The sequence below is a fragment of the Tauraco erythrolophus genome, chromosome 5, assembly GCF_009769465.1.
Source record: "Tauraco erythrolophus isolate bTauEry1 chromosome 5, bTauEry1.pri, whole genome shotgun sequence".
NCBI lineage: Eukaryota > Metazoa > Chordata > Aves > Musophagiformes > Musophagidae > Tauraco > Tauraco erythrolophus.
In genome coordinates, this window is record NC_141469.1 from 19,050,529 (window position 1) to 19,063,308 (window position 12,780).

General features: G+C 44.1%; 1 protein-coding gene across 5 annotated transcripts in view; it reads right to left on the reverse strand.

The window, feature by feature from the left end:
• AFF1 (ALF transcription elongation factor 1) overlaps positions 1-12,780 on the reverse strand; it is a 108,014-nt gene that overhangs the window by 15,940 nt on the left and 79,294 nt on the right. For 2 of the 5 annotated variants that reach the window (XM_086612455.1, XM_086612456.1), the window contains exons 12-18: positions 10,250-10,347; positions 6,500-6,731; positions 5,400-5,491; positions 4,322-4,385; positions 3,349-3,485; positions 2,058-2,129; positions 1,205-1,248 (exon numbers count right to left, since the gene is read on the reverse strand). In XM_086612455.1, coding sequence (XP_086468581.1) covers positions 1,205-1,248; positions 2,058-2,129; positions 3,349-3,485; positions 4,322-4,385; positions 5,400-5,491; positions 6,500-6,731; positions 10,250-10,347 — 739 coding nt within the window. Of the gene's footprint in view, positions 1-1,204; positions 1,249-1,350; positions 1,445-2,057; positions 2,130-3,348; positions 3,486-4,321; positions 4,386-5,399; positions 5,492-6,499; positions 6,732-10,249; positions 10,348-12,780 lie in introns of those variants that run through there. The other 3 variants (XM_086612454.1, XM_086612458.1, XM_086612457.1) reach the window with 3 other exon arrangements.

The following is a 12,780-nucleotide window of genomic DNA, read 5'->3' on the forward strand; positions in this document are numbered from 1 at the left end:
TTTGCAACTCTAAGGACAAATCCTGACAAAAGAAAATGCGGGACTAGACACCAGAAAGGGACATCCATCCACCTTCCAAAATCTACATCTACTTGTGGAAGCCTTCACCAGATTATATAAGTGGGTTTTTTTTCCTATAGTCTTCCATTTCAGGCATGCTGAAGCTCCCCACCTATGGAGGCTGGAGCTTTCTGGCAGCTAGCTAAAGCATCCAGGTCAGCCTACACACACTTATTTATAGATCTAGGGAAGCTCAATGTGGTCAGCTGCACGCCTTCCAGACACAAGCTGGCTTTGTCACACCGCTTCATCCCCACCACTTCAGCCAACCTAATTTTAGTCACTGGTACAAAAGGGCTTCCACCGCTGCTCTTGGGAGAACATGTACCTCCCAATAAATTGGGCTGTGCCAGGTGGCAGAAAAATAACTGGAATGTCAGCATTGCTACTAATGACCAAACCACCCTCTCTCAACTGCGGCGTTTAAAAGGGACAGACATGGAGCCAGGGAGCTATCTGCCAAATGTGATTATCACAGCACACAGAAAAACTTTTTCTTACTCACTGTCATCAAAACATAGGCCCAGTCTGCTGGGCAGCAGGTCAAAACACTGGCATGTGACAGCTTGCATTTTACTGTCGCTGCCACATACACAGCCACGCTGCTACAGACACACAGAAAGGACAAAATGCTCAATAACTCACAAATTAGAAAATTAGTTTCTTTTTTTCTTAATTGGTGACTGAGCCAAAGAGAAAAATATTAAAGTATCACCTCAAAGCTATGTTACCACAGGGCGAATGCATAATCCTACTGAACAGAGGCCAGGCAGACAGGGATAGTATCCCACTAAGTTTCAAGGGATCTCTAACAGAACAAAGATGACAACAACAGGAGGTCTAAAAGAGCAGAGTGATGATATCCTCCTTGCTCCTCTGACCTGCTTCTCTGGTGGAGAACTTCTCTGCTTGATGCGCGGTAACTCTGGACCTTGCAACAAAAAATACCAACCCTTTCCAAGGAGAAAAGACAGGAAAGAGCAGAAACATACTCATGACCCCTAACGGTGTAATTCTGGGTGGCAAGAAACAGCGAGTGGTGAGGCACTCTAAAATGCAGCTAGCAACTCAAATACTCCAGCTGCTGTTTTCACTCACACCCTTATAGATCCATTGCAACGTACATAATATTTTCAAATCTTACCTTGCAACATACAAAGAAGGTGCTTGCATTGCTCTGGAAACACCCTGTGGCAAGGAACAGAACTCTTGTTAGGTTTAGGCTGTTCAGCCAACACCAGTAACTACCGCAGCCACCCAGCTGGCAGCTTAGTAGTATGAGTGCCCTACCCTGAAGTAGTCATTCAGGATCCTGGCAAACTTTCTGGCACAGTCTTTCTTGTGACGAAAAATTGCCATGTACAGAAGAGACTGGCAGCGCATGCTGTGAACAGAAACACACCCAACCGTCAGCATTCACGCTTGCTGCTGCCTGCCCAGCAGTCATCAGCCTTGTGGGACAGAGGCAGGCACACATCAGCTACACTGTAACCTCAAGAAAGCTCAGAATTTCTCCTCCTTCTGCTCATCTTAAAAAAAGACTGTGAAAAAAATCCCAAGGCAAAAAAAAAAAAAAAAAAGGAAGGGCCATGTCTGGTCTTTTATATAAACAGGTGCCCGGTCTCTCATAGGTGCCACGAGCTGAGTAAGCCCCTGCTCAGCAGTGCCTCAGCTATGTTCAGCTACAGCTTCAATTACACAGTTCAAACATGGGCAGCCAAATCACATTCTTTCACCTTAGGTGAAATCCCTTATGTGCTCTCAAGTTACCAGCAGATCAAATTTTAGAGCCTGTGCCTTCCACGTGTGGTCCCTTGTGATATTCTGGCTCACTTCAGAGATGTTCCAGTTCATTCTGGTTTTTATATTGTGGGTTTTTTCCCTTGCAGAACTCTAATTCCCATTTAACTCATTCCTTCACCCTTGAAAGTAATGGGTCTTTCACTCTTACCAAGTCTAAAAACAGAATATGAACGCACAGAAAAAGAGTTACGCACCATAACACGGCAAGGATTTTTTCATATGGAGATGCTGAGAAGTCTATAAAGCATTTCAAAGTCATGGTGAATCTAAGGAAACAAAACAAACATTTTGTCAGCCATCAGTGCTCTGAAGTCCCACTGTTTATGAAAAACCAGTACATGCCATTATCTCAAACACTGGTCAAAAAGTCAGGAAACCTGCCCTGAGTTCTTAGTCCTGCACCAAGTGCTTTGTATGATCTTGACTAGAGGACTGTGTCTGGAAATGCCTTGTTTTCCACGCAGCAGGAACAAACGTGGTCCCCTTTTGCGACTCACACTCCTCTTACACTGATTAATGAGCAACAACATCCTTACAAGTAGATGCCCTCCATGGGCCACCTGCAGGCCTGGGGCCCAGAAGAGGTGCCCGCACTACTGAAGGTGGAATATTAATTCAAGTGTTTCTGGATGAGACAGACATCTTAGTGGAAATGTTTCTTTTGGCAAAAAAACCAAACAAGCAAATCTCTTTTTTGAAAACAAAACAACGGCAGCAACATCTTGGAAATACAGTCCATCAAAGCCAGAAAGCAAACAATGTAATTTTAAAAGTTTGAAGTCTACCACAAAAAAATGCCTGACAGCTGTTTCAGCTCTAAGGCAAGAAGTCAAATCAGCTCTCGAAAACACTTACATTACCTGTAATTTCAAGATGAATAAAGTGATAGCTGTCTCTCTCCTATCTGATACACAGTTCCTTGGGTCGTGCTGCTTGTATGTGTCATACTATCTACATGCATCTGATGTGGTTGTGAAACTAAACGGGGAAGATTGCTAAGAGAAACCCCAGTAAAATGCACCAGTAGAAAGACGAATGGGAGAAATCAGTAAAATCTGCCTTCAATCAAGTTGCAAGACCTTTGAGGCACAAATTGCTCTTCCACGTGCTATATTGTTGCTTTGCATTTTTTTTTACTGAAATACTACTGAGCTCACAGGCAAAAGCAACTCCAGATCTGGATAAAGTAAAAACTCCTTCATGTCCTCGATTGCCATCATCAGCGTCCTCGGGCACACCTCAGCTGCAAGGCTCAAACACTGAGGAGGACATGGTGCCTACTTCTTCTGATAAGCAATGCTGAAACATTTCAGAGGATATGCCTCTGGTGCCTCTGGATGGTCTGTCTGTCTCGTGCTCGTACAGCACTCCGAATCTCTGCTCCACGGTGGGAATCCAGAGCTGCTGCAGCTGCCAACGAGCAATGCAACTAACCCTTCCCCTCCAAACACGCTGCCTAACCATGATGCTTTGAACATCGCTTACTTGAGAAGCTCTATGGTGTTGCAGAATATGCCGAAAGACGATTTTGGTGCTTGTTCGTCCGATTCCAAGGCAAGTCCATATTCAATGTAGTAAACCGCAGCAGCTAGGTACTGAAAGGCCCTTCCAGTCTTGTCGGTCTATTGGGAAGAAAATTCCCATTTTTAGACTAAGACAAAAACTACTCCTCTCAAGTGTACCTGAATTCCTTTTTTCTCCCTAGTTGGGTGGGATTTGAAGAAAGAAAAAGACGCAACTCAGGCCTCCGAGTGATAAATAAAGGGTTCTCAGATGAACCCCTAATGTGGTCCTAGTCATCAGCTTTGTGTGCTCTGGCTATTTGTACCTCTTCCTCTTGCTCAATGTTTTGCTTGCGCAATGTATTATCTTCACAGTCTTTCTTTGGGTATTACTGTCTGGGCTTGGAGGCCTGCCTCGTGAGAGGCGGATGGGGCTTTCCCACTGCAGTATTCCCTTACTTCATCTTCACAGGTAAACGGCAAGTAGCAAACGTGCATTACCTGCCTGAGCCATAATTAGCAAAAAACCACGTTCATTCATGCACGCTGTTGAACTGCACACAGTGGAGAAAGCCAGTTACATCTGCACAGGGCACTTCCAAGTCTCGTTCAACAGCAACACAATTACTGTCAGGATCCTGACGTTTCAGAGTAAACTCTTAAAACTAACTGTTCCATCTGTCTCCCAAGGACTTTGTGATAGCTCTGCAAAGCAAGCCGGCCTTCTAATCTCAGACAACGTCAATTCTGAATCCTATTCTCTGGATGTGTTTATAACAAAGGGGAACGCCTGAACATTTGACAAATAAAGACAGCCTCCCCACATACAACTTGAACGTACTCCAAGTATGGAGTATGGAAGCAACGTTAGCCAGCAAATCTTACTCGCACGCACACAGGTATGAGGTTGGAAGGCAAGAGTTGGTTAACATTTCCAGCACAGGGCCAAGACTTACCATTGCATCAGCTGTGTGCTTCAGCTTCTTGGCCTCTTGTATGTAGTATTCAACTGGATACTTTCTGAATTGGGGACAGAGAGAGGAAAAACAGAGAGAAAGGGTAGGATAATTATCAATTTTACCTTCATATCTAAAGGATGCTACGAGTCTAAATATCCTGTTTTGATAAGCCTGTTATAGCCTTATCAAACACAAGTTACAATTACGACAGGGACTAAATGAACGTTGTCTACATGTTCAGAAATACACAGCAGCTGAACGCACAGATAAAATGAATTTATGTCCTAAAAAACGTATATTATAATATATTTTCAAATAACATTGAAAACTTACATTTTGAAATGAAAAAACACCAGAGGTTGGGTTACTAGGAAGCCAAGTCTACTTCTTTGCTCCCATGGAAAGATAATAGTTATGTGATCTCCTCTTATCATTCCTTAAGTATGATACTACAAGTACATTTCGATTGAAACATGCAGTAAACTTTGCAGTGCCACACACTCATCTCAGACCAAAAGAGCTTGCATTCAAGCTATCTGCTCACAGAAGAGATGGTCACCAAGGCTTCTACAGGTCTTGGTCTCAGTCAACACGTAAACAATGACAAAGTTGGGCTATGCACATTTCTGTGTACTGGGATAATCTATTCCCTCCACGAAAGGCACACAGCCACCTGTGCACTAACAAAACAAGCAAGCAAAGAGTCATGCTCTCTCAAAAAAAGACAACTGCCTGCCCAGCACCTTGTCACAGAGGAGTTTGTCAAGAATCAGACAAATCAAAACCCATCACTGGCAGGCAGGCACAAGAGACACCTCCTCTCAGAGTTAAAAAGTACCTAATTTCTAGAGCAGCTTCCCTCAAACCAAGAACTGGTGGAACGAGTCCTTTGTTTTGTGGTGAGTGGGGTAAGTCCCAGACACAAGAAGGCAGTACAGGGCAGATCTCAGACATCTCTCTCTCTTTTTCCTCCCAAAAGAAGTGCTCATTAAGAAGCAGAAACCAGGGTAGTTGCAGGGCCAGCCTCGTCTGCTGTCTTCAGAAAGTACAGATGAGGGATGAAACAAAAACTTACTTTTCAAACTTGTATTGAGGTATGCTTGGCTTGGAGTTACCATTTGGCAAAGAAGGCACTGGGAAAGGATTTGTGACATCTCCTGCACGTTCCTGAAAAAACACAGATTAGAGATAAAGCTGGTTAGAGAGATATGTCTAAACCAATTCCAAAGCCTGGCTTTCCCAAATTTCAAGAGAAAGCGTTTATTTGTCCCACGCAGTCTATTCTGCAGGCTCTCTTCCTCTTCTTACGTTCTTTCCCTGCACTCTCTCCAATAATGGAAATGGAAACTTGGCTTCTTACCTGACTGCTTAATACCATTCAAACTTTTCCCAAGCATGAAGACATCAAGTAGCAGGTTTCCTTGCACAATGTCTAAGATAGCAGTAACGTTGCAAGCAGCCCATTTTTCAGGGCCACTAGCCAAGGCAGGAATGGGTAATATATCCATTCACACTTATTTCCAGCTTAACCACACAGCAATTGCTGATTCTCCGTTACTAATCACATTATCAGGAAAAAGCAAGCAGTTAGAAGCCAGCTAATACAGCGTGCGCAGTCTGGCTTAACACATGCGACAACATCCTAGACCACACACACCCAGCCACCAGTAAACAGCACTATAAGTTAATTTTATAACCCAAAAATGCAAAGATCCAGCTGCAAGGATCGTGAACAATTTTGTAAGCAAGCTATAAAACCCTATACCCAGGTTGCAGGCAAAATTACAGGTTGCTTATTTCTTTCTTTTAAGCAATCCACCCTTTCTTTTTGTAAACACACTTACTTTTACACCAATATTGTACTTGCAGTTGCCTACAGTCAAAACCAGTTACTACCATAAGCATGGTTCTCTTGCCTTTGGTTTTTACATGGTCACCCCTTCTCACCATGTTTCACTGGTGAGATGAAAACAGATGATGGAAAATCAGCAGAGAAGTTACAATGCAGGCTTTCAGGCTAGCAACACATTGTCACAGATGGCCGTTAGAGGGGAAAAATGCTTCAAAGAGCATTTCTGGTGGTTGGTTTATCTTCCTTCCTTTTTAATATCCTCAGAGATCACACAGCACCCATGGGTCGAAGGAAACATCACGCCAGTTATAATGGATACCTACTTTGATGCCCTTCAATGGTTCAGCATCATCTCTCTCCACTTTCATGTGCTTGGGGATCAAAGGATCCTTGTGGTTGCTCTTGATCTTGGCAGTGTTATCCATGGCAGGGAGCTCGTCACTCTCACTTCTGGGTCTCTTTTGGGCCATCTTGGTTGACTTTGGTGCAGAATGTGCAGAAGACATGGGTGGCAGTGGATCTTTCTCCTGAGTTTCAGGTGAAGCTTTTAATGCTCTGGAGGTAGGAAGCGAATTCAGCAATTGGGATGAATATGGTGTACATATAACATAGGGATTTTTTAAAAACTTAGTTACATCATGTACTAATTCTGTTTAAATTTCTCTGGAAGTGTGAGATGACTAGTTAACATAAAGAATTCAACAAAAGCAAAATGAAACTTCAGGGACTTCATCGTGCACTAGATACCACATCTTCAGCTGCCAACAACAAACAAGCAAGTCGCTTTTCAAGTAGGAATAAGCCTCGGGACTTGTCCTTGGAATAAAGACTTGCAACCAGGATATCAGGATGTTGCAAAAAAGGCATCCCTCCAACACAGCCCCTTTTCGCTGAAAGGGGAAGAGAGGTAATTATAGCGACTAAAATCCCTGGGACTAAAATCACCCAACAAGGCAAATGAATTGAATCACTGTCTCTCTCCCCAGTATGGTAGAAGGTATCTTCTGTGGTCAGAAATACTCACACTGACACACAATCCTGTATGTGCTTTGACAGAATTAAACTGAGTTGTTCCTTTGAGACTTGCCAGCTTCACTAGACAACACTTACAAACCTGAGAGGATTCAAGCGAGACAGACATAAAATACTGTGCTTTTAAATGAGAGAGACAAGCACATTCAATACAAAGGTGGCATATCAGGTTTCTGATCACCTAAAGTTAGGATTACCAGGGAAATCCGGCAGCTCTAAGCACCACCAAATAGCGCTAAACCTTGTTTCACTACTGCTCATTTTCATAGAATGGTTAGGGTTGGAAGGGACCTCAAAGATCATCTAGTTCCAACCCCCCTGCCATGGGCAGGGAAACCTTCCACTACACCAGGTTGCTCAAAGCCTCATCCAACCTGGCCTTGAGCGCTTGCAGGGATGGGGTGTTTTATTTTTATTCAGCTTCTCAAAGCTTCCAAGAAAACACTGAGCAGTGAACTCATAGACTGCAACATCAGAAGAGGAGGAAACGAAGTTAAATTCAGTGAGAAGACTGAAGTGTGACGTTGCACATCTCACTTCGTTCTGCTGTGCATGGGACAGTCCTATCTCCTCTTTCACAACCTACTTTTTCCATGGTACAGTCCCTACTCACTGCGCAGAGGCTCCCCAGCTTCACTACCTTGGTACAGCTGATGCTCCAGAGAGGACTATTTTACACAGAGTACACCAGTATGCCCTTACCAGATCCAGAGTCCTCTCTCCTCAAAAATGTATCCTATCCTTCCCACTCCAAAAGCCAGAACATGGCTAAAAAGGGTGCTCATTTTCACTGAGAGAAAGGGACGAATGAACTCCAGAATTAAAGCCCTTCCATTATTACCACAGCTGTAACATCCCTTCACCCACCTAAACGTTAGCCCCAACGTCTCCATGCTTTAGGAGTACCTCAATGTTTTATCTGCAGAAAAGCAGTTTACTCATACTGTCAGGACACAAACCTCAGTGCTACGTACCGACTCAAGTCAATACCTCCAGTTCAAGCCACAAGCAAGCAGGAATTGAATGCAGCACCCCATGACTGATGAATGAGCCTCCCTTCTCAGAAACACTGCCCATTTGAAGACGTGCTCTTGGAAGCATTCACTCTAGCAAAGACGGTTTTAGTGGAGAAGGGAAATGCTCCCTACCCTCACCCACCTACACATACATATGTTTTCTGGACTGGGCTTTGCACGTTTCACTCCTACACAAATTCGGGCCAGTCGCAGTGAAAAGCCTATTGGTACTGCGGCATCTTGGTTTGGTTAGAGAAAGGGGGAGCTGCACATCCATGTGCTTCTGGAGCATCCCAGTTAAGTGACCTCGCACAGCAGCAAGGTGAGAAAACAGAGCTCTGCAATACCCACCACATCCAGCTCTCTGTTCTCAGCTGCGAGAAGACAGGTCTCACCTAGCACAGACACCGCATGCATCAGTAGCCAGTGGTCAGTGCTGTTCAAAGCCTGCAACTCGTGACAGCAAAAGCAGCTGAAGGAGCAGACAGCATCAGCATTAACACCTGACTTCTTTCTTTCATCATGACACGTCCAATTAAGAAAACAGCAATGATCCCCAAGTCAAAACCTACGGATGTGCAGTTACACTGAGTGCAACATCCTTTCCCAAGAGGCTGCCAGAACACACTCTGCTGTGGACATGATTGCTCAGTCGCAGGAGCGAGAGTCACGACATCTGGGCCACACTTTCAGCTATTTCACCTGTTTGCGGTGGGAGTCTGAGCAAGCAACTCAGCTGGTTTGCACCTCAGTTTCTCCATGTGCAAAATGTGTTCACATCATCTTCTCACTTTACATAGACTAAGAGCTTTAAACGCATGTCAAGTATCATGAATCTGATAAAAAGCTTTCTGCTGCTTCCCATGCAGCAAGAGCACAAACTTCCCAAAAATAAGTATGACAGTAGAACCCAGAACAAGGAAGACGGGCAAAGAAACAGAAGTTAATAGAATGGCTTAGGTTGAAAAAGAACTTTAAAGATTGTGTACTGAGTCCAACTCCCTTTTTAAAAGCCTTTTAAGGCTAATTCAATTTCTCATGAGAGTAGAAATAATTGATACTTGAACTCTCAAGTCTTACCTAGAATCATAGAACAGAATCATAGAATGGTTTGGGTTGGAAGGGACCTTTAAAGGTCTAGTCCAACCTCCCTGCAATAAGCAGGGACATCTTCAACTAGATGGCAAGTTCTCTTGCCATCCCCTGAAGCCCCTAAACTATCATCATGTAGAACAAACACAGCTACTCCCCACAGAACAGCTGCCGCCTCCCAGATCATCTAGGGCAATCATCTGCTGACAGATTACCACTGCTGAGGAACCTTCTCCAAGTTTGGAGAAGGGGAAATGATTCCTGCATCCCTGCAGGCAGGCAGTCTACCACAGTGTTTGCAACTCAAACAACATATAATTTTGCACAAATTTGTTTCCTGCATCTGATCTGAAAGACAGCAGCACAAATAGTAGCCTACCGACTTAGAAGGAAAAGTGGTACAGGCCCAACTGGCAATTAAATTTCTCGCAGCACAGGCAGATTTTTTGAGCTACGTGTAACATATGGATCAGAGCCTGCAGCAATATAAGCTGCAGGATGGACAAGTTCATGTTTAAAATGGTGAAGTCTTCATTCCCATCTCAACTGTTAGAAGTTTGACAAATGGTACAATGTTCAATGCTGTTGCAGTAGTGTAAACCAAGTATGGGAGGACGACCAGCCACTGAAACATCAACTTATGCTTGAATGGTTAGAATGAATCATAATCCTCAGCTTTAAGAAGGGAGAGGAAGATAAAGTGACACCCAAGTATCACTTCACATCTGCAACATATAAAAAGGTGAATAAATTACATTCCCATAGCCACATGGTTGGTTCAAAGGTGTAAAGATAAATCTGAGGCAGATTAAGTTTCAGAAGGCACATTATGTTACAAACTCATAAGGACAGGGGACACAGTTCTTCACCTTAACCTTTTTAAGGAAGACTCAGTTTTACGCATTTTCTGTCATCCCACCACTGGATACTCACTTCAATTTATCAGAGTCTTTGTTAGCTGAAGACTGCAATGATTTTGTTTCTTTTTCTGATTTCATTTTCTTCCTATCAATCTCGTCCTCCACTTCCCTCTAACAGGAAGAAAGAAAAAAAAAAACACTCAGGTTTTGAAAATTCATGTAAAAAAAAAAGATAAGATATTGGTACTGACAAAGTAGAAACCCAGAGCACAGTGGATATAGATTTCAGGCTTACCGACAAGTATCCTAAAATGACATTTTATCTACTTTTGCTTGGATATATTAATTATTTTGCTGTGGTGGGGATGGAACTGCTAAACCTTTCGTTGCCAATAGTAATCAAAATTAAGGCACATCCATTGAAGAACATAAGCATTTCAACTATTCTGGATGGGCTTTTTTTTTTCCTACTCAGTATGAATTGTACAGAAGTGTGTTCAGATTCCTCCTGGCAAAGTCATGAACTGCAAGCAATTCTGTTTGTGACACGCCTTATCAAAGGGAAGGGTAAAATGGCTTTCACAGGACAGTGAGATCACTCAGATGCCCCAGGTGTGCAGGAGCTTTTGGTTTTATTAACAAGGACCTAATATAAGCGAAATTTTAAACAGTCAGTTAAAATCGCTGCCATTGTCCTCCAGAAGAACAAGAACACTAAGGCAGAGGGGTAATAACACCTTTTAATTGCGCTCCATAGATCTTACAATATGAAGCGTGCAAATCACCAGCTCATCTGAAAGAAAAACTTCAGAATAATTCGCCACAAGCCAAGAAAACTGCACCCATCAGTCAGTGTTACCCATAGTGTGCCTGGTGGTAGCCAAAAGCACTCCTGGCCTTTCTCTCTCTCCCAAGAGCACATCCAGGTTTATGTCACTCTGATGGAGCTCAGAGGGTTGCGCTTGCCTCAGATTCTGTCTCTGGCAGTGTGCTCAGGGCAAGGCTCCAGCACCTGGATAACGTCCTTTAAATAGCTTCTCAGGTTGAACTCCACACTGCCACAAAGCACGTCTGACAGCTGTACCTGACCTAGCTGGCTGCAATGAAGCCCGAGCCTCCAAGGGCACTGATGCCCGCTGACACAGTACCGATGGTGAGGCTCTGAGGTGGGTTTTCCTGCAAGCAGACACTCAGACTGCAAGAGAAGATAGGTCTAACATCAAATAGTTCTTCTCTTGGGTCTTTGAGACAACCAGAAGAACACGGATTTACTACCTGTTTACCCTTCTCCTACTGCTCTGCAAGACGGGGACTGTCGGGGCCTCTCAAGTTTCTTCACCATTTCCCTGCTCTCTCAATTCTCCCCCACAACTATGGGAAGTTCAGAAGTGACAAGACTAAACGAAACCCACGGGGAAACCAAGGTTATTCACCCATACGTGCTAAGCCATCTCCTTTGTGAGAAGGACCAAAAAGGTCTACAGGCACTGAAAAACCCACAGTGAACACCCATTCACCATACGGCCTGCAGTCAACTCTTTGTGCAGCTGAACCAGTATAGTCACAGTGTCCTTTAGGAGTTAAGCTTTCCAAAAAACACTTGCGAGCAACTACCATCTCAGTTACATGAAGGACTAACTTGTAATCCAAGGGAAAGCAACTATTAAAGCTGAAGGACTCTGCAAAGGGGTCTCTGGAAAGCCCCTTACTGGAAACATGCATCTTTGAAGCATGAGCATCGCTGCTAGCACCACAGCAGCTCCAGGGAACACCAAAGAAGTTTTCCACATGTTTATCCAACCGCTGAGAACCAAAGCAGGGCTTAGTGATGGTTGTTACTATCAGTGAACCTGGCTCAGTTAAAAGTCTGCGTTTATGGAAAAGCAGAAGGCATAAGACTGCTGCCACCACCCCTAGTAATAACACAGCTCACACCTGCAGAATTCATTCCTCTCTGTGTAAGCAAGCAATCATGACAGTTTCATGGAAATAAATGACTCCACACAGGAAAAGACTACACTACTCAGACTGAGGTTGCATGGCTAAAGGCAGCAGAAGGTGCATACATGGAAAAAAAAAACCCAAAAACCACAGACCAAGGAGGCCTGGATGAGTTCTCCCTCTGGGCACCCCCTCAAACTGCAGGCAAGGTGCTCTCCCACAACACGGATCGAACGGGTAGCGCAGATGGCTGCAGTCTGGGAGGTGCTTCAGATACTGTGCTGCTTTTAAAGGGGTTGCAGGGGGAGAGGGCACCGCAGCCCTTCAAAGCTCTGCTTGGGCTGAAAGCTGGAGAAACCCACAGACGCTACCAGGGGGCTGACACAGCCTGATGCCAAAAGCTCCTCTGATACGGGAGGGCTGGGGTTGTGTTGTTTGAGAAAACTAATATTTCAAGTAAGCACAGCAAAAAGTCTTAAAACACCAAAGCATTTGTTAGACAGCTTACAGGGCTTTTCATTTGCGTGGCAGGGGCTTCATGATGAACAAGAAACATCTGTGGACAGTTTTGATAGACGTGCCCTTTAGAAGTTTGATAACATCTTTCTAGGAGGAGTGTAATGGGTCCACTCCCAACCTATGAAGCAGAAATGAACTCTCCCC